The 9,503-nt window shown below is 42.1% G+C and overlaps 3 protein-coding genes across 6 annotated transcripts; all 3 read right to left on the bottom strand.

Annotated features, from left to right (window-relative positions):
* Positions 1–113: 113 nt before the first annotated feature.
* LOC116200179 (thiol-disulfide oxidoreductase LTO1) lies at positions 114–3,117 on the bottom strand. The gene is made up of 7 exons (XM_031530926.1): positions 2,937–3,117; positions 2,577–2,844; positions 1,776–2,032; positions 1,556–1,668; positions 1,278–1,425; positions 794–931; positions 114–444 (listed from the first exon to the last, which is right to left on the bottom strand). Exons 1-7 carry the CDS (start codon positions 3,036–3,038, stop codon positions 364–366), a joined length of 1,107 nt encoding a protein of 368 aa, XP_031386786.1. The 5' UTR covers positions 3,039–3,117; the 3' UTR covers positions 114–363.
* Positions 3,118–4,172: 1,055 nt separating this feature from the next.
* Positions 4,173–7,226, bottom strand: LOC116200180 (serine/arginine-rich splicing factor SR45a). 4 transcript variants are annotated; one of them, XR_004155677.1, is made up of 9 exons: positions 7,089–7,226; positions 6,943–6,962; positions 6,216–6,341; positions 6,066–6,089; positions 5,761–5,860; positions 5,466–5,615; positions 5,140–5,372; positions 4,830–4,899; positions 4,654–4,725 (listed from the first exon to the last, which is right to left on the bottom strand). XR_004155677.1 is itself a non-coding variant. In XM_031530927.1 (8 exons), exons 1-8 carry the CDS (start codon positions 7,089–7,091, stop codon positions 4,508–4,510), a joined length of 711 nt encoding a protein of 236 aa, XP_031386787.1. In that variant the 5' UTR covers positions 7,092–7,225; the 3' UTR covers positions 4,173–4,507. The 4 variants fall into 4 exon arrangements, 1 of the variants encoding a protein (XP_031386787.1); XR_004155678.1 differs by having other exon boundaries at positions 4,662–4,725; positions 5,133–5,369; XR_004155676.1 differs by having other exon boundaries at positions 4,663–4,725; positions 5,133–5,372.
* A 794-nt stretch (positions 7,227–8,020) lies between these two features.
* On the bottom strand, positions 8,021–9,185 carry LOC116201186 (uncharacterized protein At1g76070-like). The gene has a single exon (XM_031532323.1). It carries the CDS (start codon positions 9,061–9,063, stop codon positions 8,317–8,319), a length of 747 nt encoding a protein of 248 aa, XP_031388183.1. The 5' UTR covers positions 9,064–9,185; the 3' UTR covers positions 8,021–8,316.
* Positions 9,186–9,503: the final 318 nt, after the last annotated feature.

Consider the following 9,503-nt stretch of genomic DNA (forward strand, 5'->3'; position numbering starts at 1 on the left):
TTCCGGTGTTTAAAAATGTGCTGCCCAGGTTTAAGATCGAGGATTGGATACGGGTTACGGTTTATATCTTCGTTCATTAATTCATTGCTCGAAATGAACCACAAATGTCTCTGTCCCGGAAAATCGGCAAATTAACTCAATCTCTGTAAAGGTACATCCGTGCTGCATTCAAATGTGTGATCACCGTATCTTGTACAAAACTCGTTTTGGTACAATAAGAGCATGGAGCATCTATACAGCTGAATCCTGTGTAAAGTTAAGATTTCGAATTCGATCTATGCTCTTTAACACCGCAAAAGCTGCAAATATATTCCTGGAGTCCGCTGCCCACCTTATCAAATTCTCTGGGCAAATGTCGATTCTCTAACTTGGCTGGCCTACTTCATTAGACTCGAACCCTGATACTCGGGCCAGCTCTGCTAGTTCCTGCTCTCCGCTCAAGACCTACACAATGACATTATTTTATTTTATTTTCCAATTTTTTGGTCAGAAGTAGATTGTTACGAATCATCTAAACGATAATACACCAGTCAAGATTTCAATTATTAAGTTTGAAGCAAACTTCTCGAGATCGAGATATCAATACGATCTACCACATGCAATACACTAATGTTTTTCGATTCTACAGCTAGAAGCTTAAAGTGATTTAGCATATATTTAGTATCATACAAGATCTAATATTGTTGCTGAATCCTGTATGAAAAGCAATGTAAAATTTAGAGTTTATTCCAGCAATTTCTTCTTTTGCATGGGATGGGGATATTCAAGTCAGGAGCTCTGCAAGGCTACATACCTGACCATTAATGATCCATGTTGGAAAACCTTCGATTGCAGCATCCGCACATGCCTTCTCTATCTTAGTCCCTTTCTTATATCCATTTGGAAAGCACTCCGCATAATCTAGAAGCTTTGCAGCCTCCTTACCGAACATCTAGAATGACGGAAGAATTGAAGGGGATGAGTACATACAGGGGGAAACCGAGCTTAATACGTAGGAGCAATGTTTTCTGACATGCTTCTAGGCCAAGTTTAGTTTTGCTCAAAACCCTTCTGTCTTTTCTGTCTTGGTTTCTATATAACGCTCGGACACAAAGCAACAGTTTGCGTATGATAGATCACAGCATGACACTGAAACTCAATTATATCATAGCTCACAGCTTGGCTCTTTCAATTAAATCTTCAGGTTTTTCAGTCATGTTCCAGCTATCAATTATGGGGAAACAACTATTGGGTAATAATACGAGTCTATTTAACAGATATAAGATGATGAGGTTTACCTCTTTTTGTTCCAAACAATGAGAGCACCAAAAAGCTCCATACATCTTAGCCCCTATGGACCGCAAATGCCGTGCAAGAGAAACAGCAAAGGGACTTGACTGAGTGGTTACCTCAGTGGTGAAATATGGCAGGTCCACCTCAGCAAGGCTGTCCAATTAGATGTGAAGAAACAGAGAGAAAATTAGACAAAAGAAATTGTTTCACTCCTGAATGAACATATGATTCAAACACTTTATAACAGAGCACAATCATAGCAGGATGATCAAAGAAGCAGTACCTTGAAGGGACAGATGGAGATGAAGTATATGCAGTGTTAAGCGTAAGAAACACTAAGCTGGCTGCGCAGAGCTGTAATACCACCGCTTTTTGTATCTCTTCGAACCCAAAATCCTACAGAAAAATAGGAGATATATACAATTTTATCAGCTACCGAGTCATGATGGACAAGGAAAAGAGAGAAGACTAACTGTAAGATAGAGATGTCTGCAAGCACGCACCTTCGATATGATAAAGAATAAGCTGAACGATAAAAAGGCTGAAACCAAACAGTATGAGCAAGAGGCTCCTGACAACTTCGTGCTGAGAATGTACAGAAAGTACGCGCTCGCAACTGCCATGGATGTACTGATCCCAAGCAAAACCAAACGGCCATTCGATATGCCTATTTCAAAGGGAAACTTCCTTTCTGCCAACTGCAAACTGAGGGTTGCCACCGTCCCGTATGCAACCATTCCGATCAATGGAAGTGGAATGCCTGTCCAATGGAAACAAAACCGATGCTTCGACTAATACGGACTGAGAGAAGCTATTCGTAGTAAACAGTGCAATTATAAAGAACCCTCTCATTAAATTTTGTTCTTTTCCCTTCCCCTCAAATTTTACATTGTTTTGACTTGCAGAAAACACTTGCGGGAGCCCACGACGAAACAAATGCGTTTAACTCGAATTCGTGTCGATTTATTCCATTCATGAACTTAAATTAAATAACTGTCTGCAAATTTTTATGATCTATCTGACATCGAGAGACGTTACACCACAACATCAAAGGCAACCAAAACTGAAAATGCTCAGCAAAAATGGAAACAAATGGAACTGAACCAAATCAAGACATCAAAAAGCAAGAGATTAATGTCTTGATTTGGTTTAAGACATTAAAAAGCAAGAGATTAGAGGAAGTGTCTTGCAGTGGCACAAGCCGCCGCCGGAAACCAAGAGGTCCAGGTTCAGGTTCGATCAGTGGGACTAATGTGTTAGCTTTATTTGCTTTCCAAAAAAAAAAAAAGCAAGAGATTAATCACCAAAAACAGAGGCATAGTCACTGTTGAGCACGTCCCCGCAGCTGCCACCCCCGACCGGGCAAAAGGCATCGGAGTCGGAGAGCTTCAGGTAGGTCAAGTAGACAGTTTCAACGAACCCTATCCCCCCGAGGGCCGCAGACCATCTGTACGTCGAGGCGCTCCATGATAAGGACGACGATGGAGAAGCTGGGTCAGGTTCCACATCATCGCTAGGTCCCGAGGGAGCGCACTTCACTGGAACTACCACCACTCTCCTCGGACAGCTCCTCTACAATTCCGCAAGCACGGAAAGAGATACAAACACCCGTTAGCGACTGTGGAGAAAGAGAGTGAGGGGGGAGGAGGGTTGAACAATGGTACCTTGAGCTGAAGAAAGGAGGGGGAGGAGAGAGGAGGAGGCTGGAGGGTGGGATTATGCAGGAACGGAGGAGACGATGACGGGTGGCCGAGGAAGCTCGCCATGGCCGCCTTTTTCACCTTGCCGGTTCACTTCATTCGCCTCGCGAGTCTTCCGCTCCGATTGAAGGGCGTTAATGGTGGTTTGGTCGGGTCGGGTCGGACTCATTCGCAGACCTGTAGACCTCATCACTAGCTATACTTCATGGCTTGTTTTCCATTACCTCGGGCCCAGCCCGATAATCACACTTCTTCGATGCACGGTTATGGTCGATGATCGGTTTGTAAGCCAGAACGAAAGGAGAATAATCTCGTGATATGATGGTCAGAGCCCTGTGCAATTATTTTTTCAAGGAGTTACATAGTTCTGGGTATCTCAAGCAAGGCTTACAGGTCCACCAAGAGATTCTAAATTCGATCACCGATCAACCAAATGATAGTGAATTAGGCGCAGCATATATATATATACCGATGATCTACCAAATGATAGTGAATTAGGCACAGCATGTATATATACTGATGATCTAAGAGGAGGGTCAGTGTAGATTGGAGACGAATTGCCGAGGATTTGTGCCGTCCATGCCATTACATCCACAGTAACGGGCCATTAGTTTTCAAGTTCCCTTGTAAAATTTGGAAGGGAAACCAAGTGGTGCCCTAGGAAACCCTAACCTCTGCTCCCATTTTCGAGCTTTCCGTCCTCGCTGCTCGAATATGGCTGATATTCCTCGCAGGAGGTGATATTTTAGCTGTTCTTAGTCGTTTCTTGAAATGACCTTATACTTGGATTCCTATAACTCACATGCCATGCCCACAAATTCCTATAACTCACATTCCATGCCCACGAATTTAATTTTAGCCAACTCGGCCTAAGATAAAATTCTCCTTTAGTCCGTACGAGTTGTCCTTGTAACAATATCTCTACGCCCCTGCAAATCAAAAACAAAAAGAGTTCCACTGCTTACCATGGATGGAAGACAAGTCATACAAAACCACACACGAAATTACAATTTAATTTTCTTTCGAATGTGGCTCAAGAAGGGACAGGTATTGAATCCGATTTCCTGTGATTACCATAGGATGGATATTCTGCATAAATGCAAGTGCCAGCAAACAGAGGGATCTCTATTTATCAAACTCCTATGTCAATGCTAGTCAGGATACCGAGCCATCGAAACTTCGTACTCTTGCTCGAGGAGAAGAAATCAAATCGCACATGGGGATACTGAGACAGCTTTCTTTCTTTTCTTCGCATGCGGAAGTTGACAGTACATGACCAGAGGCGAAATAGTAAGCAAGCATCCAGCTAAGTAATAGTCTCGACTCCTAGGAACTAGGCGGGTGAAATAGTAAGCAAGCATCCAGCTAAGCAATAGTTTCAACTCCGAGCAACTACAGAACACACATATGCAGACACTCTAACAGCAAATCTCTCATACAATCCTGTGTAACATGCAAAGTTCATAAACTCATACGAGTCCTACATTCCTCTTTGTTTTCCCTCTGGCCAAGATAAGGAGACCAAACAGAGACATTTATCTAGAACCACGAGGTGAATACAAGGGGGACCTGGAGTGGTCCCTCCTCGACCTTCCACCATAAGGAGACCGCCTCGGAGAGTAGTCACGCCCACTGCGATAAGGTGAGCGCCTTGGAGAGTAATCACGCCCACTACGGTAAGGTGAACGCCTTGGGGACCTACGGTAACCATAATCATCACGACCTCGGTACCTTCCCCTGTCTCCACGATAGCCTTTTTTCCCCCAATAAAGTGAAATAAAAACAAACATTGTCATTAAAGCATTGAAACAAAGTGGCATTTCAAAAACAATCAGAGAAAGACAGTTCACATCTTACCACTGCCTCTGCTACTCTTCAACCCCAGATAATGCCCAGGTGTCGGGGTTCTGGGACGCTTCCTCCGCGACTGAAAGAAAAAGATATATTAGATAAAGATATATTAGATCAGTTCACGGGTTCGATCAATTGTCAACAAACAACAACAGAAAAGAAATTATTGTGTAGTCCCAGAAAGTTCAACCACAACAAACACAAAGGGCATTTGATCTAGACAGTAGATATACAATGTCGCAGGATAACAGTAACAAAAAGAGAAATCAAACAGTTCTATATACTTTTCTAGCAAATGAATGCACGTACGAGATACCATATAATCCTGATTAGTAAGTTGTTGGTAATGTCCGTTGATTAGTTGATAGTTGAAAGTGAGAGCTGAGGTTGTATAGTTGATGGGATATAGTTGCTATGGTTCTTTAGTTGATGATGGATGCATTTGAAAAGCTGTTTAAGCTGCCCATTGATCAAGCTGTATCACTAAGTTGACATGGATGTAGTCTCATCATCTTTGATTGCTGCCAACATAGCTGACGCAATGTTCTTCTGAATGTTACCAGAAAACCTCCATGTCAACAAGGAAGTTTAAGCAATTAATAAATTTTACTAAAATTTTCCACTCTGGCAGAAATCCATTACCTTCTCGACAGTTATATACCGTCCCTCCAGAATTGACTGATTCAAATACTTCACACAGCGATTGGCATCTTCAAAAGAGTCCATGGTAACAAATGCAAATCCACGGGAAATTTCTGTACGAGGCTCACGCACGAGGAAACAATTTGCAACCTAGAAATCAGAGCTGCATTTGTAAGCTTCGTAGTAGTGAATACATGGAATGGATTAATATGTTCTAAAACATAAGAGGCATGTCCAGAAATCTGTAACAAGGCTTTTCCGCCATTTGCAGTACTAATTAAGCAGATAGCCAGACCTTTCCTTCCTTAGAAAAGTGGTACTCGAGGTCCTTCTCCGTGACTCTTGTGGATAAGCCAGTTACATAAAGTGTATTTCCAGGATTTGAAGTTTCCTCCCTGCAAAATTGCTTAAAACAGTGAATTAACCAAATGAAGTAGCAGCTCAAGGAAGGCACCACATTAATACATGTTTTCATAACTGGAACAAGTCTTTTACTTGTCAACCAATCAACGATAATTACTAATCAAAAGAGTGCTTCAACAATCAGCTGAAAGCAAAGAAGCAAGATACACCAAACAGAAGCTAAAAGGAGTGACGAACCTGCCATGACTTCTGGACCTCGATCTGGTAAAAAGAGCCCCAGTAATTCATTCCAAAAAGGCAAAGAAATAAAATGAGTCAGAGCTGCAAAGAAATTTCATTGCTACAATATCACATATTAGTGAGATTTAAAACTCGACTACAACCAACCTGCCTCGGCTTCTGGATCTCGACCTGTGCCTTGGCGGCCTGGACCAAGATCGGGACCTAGACCTGGACCTTGATCTGGACCTAGACCTGGACTCTGCTCTCCAAGGGGATGGGGATCTCGAATACCTGGATTGTAATCCCATAATACAGCCCATGTAAATCATCTTATTCTTGGAGAGGTCTCCTCCAAACTCTTGTTAAAACAGACAGCATTTCAGTGGGATTAATAAACTGCATATCGGCAGAAAGTGCTTCCCCAAATCCCCAATCATTTTTATCAAAGAAGTACAAACCCCAAATGAATATGCTTTGACAACGAGACTGCATGTCTAGTAAAAGATCCTAACACGTATAAAAGCCACAATTCCAACCGACAGAAAGCAATTAAACTGGCCTTTCAGCGGGCTACCCAAGTCGAAACGATAGCCTTTGATAGGAAAAGAGCAAGACAGAACCTTCACATATTCTCAAACTGTAATTAAGTAACAGGCTAAAAGCAAACCAAAGAAACACCGAATCATCATTGTATACATACAAATCTGACAAGAAAGACCATAAAACCTAGAACACCTAACGGACAACGTAGCAAACAAGCCTTCTGGTATATGCATGAACGGGCGACAAGGGAAGACAAGCTAAAGAACCAATATATTGCATCAACCAGCAAGTGCGATATAAATTGGAGATAAAAATGGTCAAGATTGAGCTCGGTTTGTATAAAGATTACCTCCTGCGAGGCGAATCAGCCTGCACAAAATCAACAACCGTGTAATCAATTTCTGCTTCGAATCATAACAATCAACAAAACAGCGAGCTGTAATGGCAGGAGAGAGCTAGCTAGAGACAGAGCGACAGAGAGAGGAAGACACTTGCCATTTTCGAGCAGCGAGGACGGAAGCTCAAAGGAAGACGAGAGCAGAGATTAGGGTTTCCTCAGAGCTTGGTTTCACTTCCAAATCTCACGAATGGAAGCTCCTGGAAACCCCTTCCCAATTCCCACTAATAGGGGAAATTTACTTTTTGCTCCCTGTATGTTTGTATCTATTCATTTTGGCCTCCAAGTTTTGCATTCGACCAATTTTGCCCTCCAAGGTGTTAGCATCAAGTGCTTTGTCAATTTTGTACCCTGAAATTTAATTCTAACTCCATTTTGGCACCAAGACCATCGAAGGACATCCAATCCAAGGTCGGCTTTGGCAGGAGACTCTTCATCTCTTTGATGGTTACATATAATTTCTGGTGTAGACTCTTTCGCGTTTTCATATTTGTACATTTTTTTTTATATATATGTATTGAATGAATGGTTTTCATCCAAAAAACACCTATTAAACAAGGGAAGATAAAGATTTCACTAGATTGATTGTACAATTTTGCACTGCCATAATAAGGTGAAAGCTAAGCGGGTCCAAGTCAATATTTTAGACTGTATTAAGCAATTTGATGCAAGTTGCGAATTGCGATCACCTAAACTATAGGATGCAAAGTGGCTCGATTTTTGAAATTGAAAGTTGTAAATGGGCGACATGCACGGGTCCATAGTGGTCTTGAGACAAAACTTTAAGGAATAAAAGGTACTTTCTCTTACTTTATGTTAAATTCAGTTGGCCCCATAATTATTCGCTCCATGCTTCACTTTGCAACATCAAGAACTCAATGTTCTCAGTTATTCCTATCAAGTAATTCTTTCCTTGGATTAAGTCCTATCAAGAAATCCACATTCAGCTTTGAGCCTTTGACCAAAACTGACACTCAAATCATGGGAGGAAATGATCAACTTCATGCAAACCCCTCAATTCTTTCATGTAGTAATAATAGCAAATACAAAATCTTCTGATAATTCAGGGTTTGGACCCCCTAATTCACACACAAAAAAAATTCTGATAATTGATGTTTTTCAATATATGGTTACAACTTTTTTCGATCACATGCTAAGAAGGAATATGAAAATGGGCTTCTGTTCTCCATGACCCATCCTTTCATATTCCTCCCTAACGCACAATCTTGATCCATTGAATTATACAGACTTCTTGTTGGCAAACTTCCATTCGAAAATTTGCACTGAATTACATACAAAAGATGAAAGAAATATGTAACTTATTTTTTACAGTCGAAGCGGCGGAGGAGGAACCATAGTTCTCCTCTTCCACAGGTTAATTTCTTTCCTGGGCTGCAAGGCAAATCCTTCTGCCGCGTTGTTCATTCTATTTCCCGCTTCAATGGGTGCTGAATGCGGTATTATGATCACCTTTTGTCGTCTCCCTTCTTCTTTGATCTCTTCTTCGTCGCCGGAGCAAGAGCCATTCTCCAAGCAGTTGTCCGGTGCCACCGCCGTCGATGTCCCGCAATGGGCCCTCCAGTCGAAATTTGCTAATACGCCCCTACTGCTCGCAAATTGCTTCAAGTGGCCCAAAGAAGGCGCTGATTTCTCATTCTTGCCACTACCAGCGCCATTGTCACGGCGAGACTTTTCACCTTGCAACTTCTTACCCTTGAAGAGTTTGAGGATCGCCATGGTCGTGTCCTTCTTCTTCGCCTCCTCCTTATGGTCCGACGTGGTAGGTGGCAACCTAGCAGTCATTGTCAACGCCATGTCCTTGTTCTTCTTCTTCTTGACCTGTCCCACGCAGGAGACGATTGGGGAGCCGGGCTCTCGGGCATCAAAGCTACCGTTCTTGAGCCGTCTCCGAGCATCCTTGGGGATGACCGAGGCTCCGGCCTGCCTGCTCGATGATCCCGGTGGGGGCTTACGGGGGCTGATGGGGGGGCTCTTGAAGGTGACTGCGGTGGATGCGACTCTCGGGAGGAAGTTGAGCATCTTGCCCTTGAGTCTGGACTGTGGCTTCTCCATGAGCCTTATCAGTCTAGTAAAACTGAAATGCCAATCTATATAAAGTCACAGTGAGGCTCACACACACACACACACATATATATATGTGAGAGGTTTGAGAAGATACGTATGGAATGAGTCCAAAAGCTTGACATTTTCATTGATTCCAAAAAGAAGAGGAAAGGTTCTTTTGCAGGCCAAGATTTTTCTTTTTTTAATAAGGGTTTTCGAATTTCGTCCCGCTGATACCTACGGTTGACGTGAATATCATATACAAAAAAGTCACAAAACAAATTAGCAATATCACGCAAGCATGGTCCCTGGAGAGCATATTATTTGGCGATCTATCTATGTCTATATATATATATTGTAATTCAACCTATTCCCACAATTCACAATACTGTAGTAAAATATATATACGAACCTCAAGTGAAATTGTATTTTTTTATTTTTATCTCATA

This window comes from Punica granatum, chromosome 3 (assembly GCF_007655135.1).
Source record: "Punica granatum isolate Tunisia-2019 chromosome 3, ASM765513v2, whole genome shotgun sequence".
In the NCBI taxonomy this organism is placed as follows: domain Eukaryota; kingdom Viridiplantae; phylum Streptophyta; class Magnoliopsida; order Myrtales; family Lythraceae; genus Punica; species Punica granatum.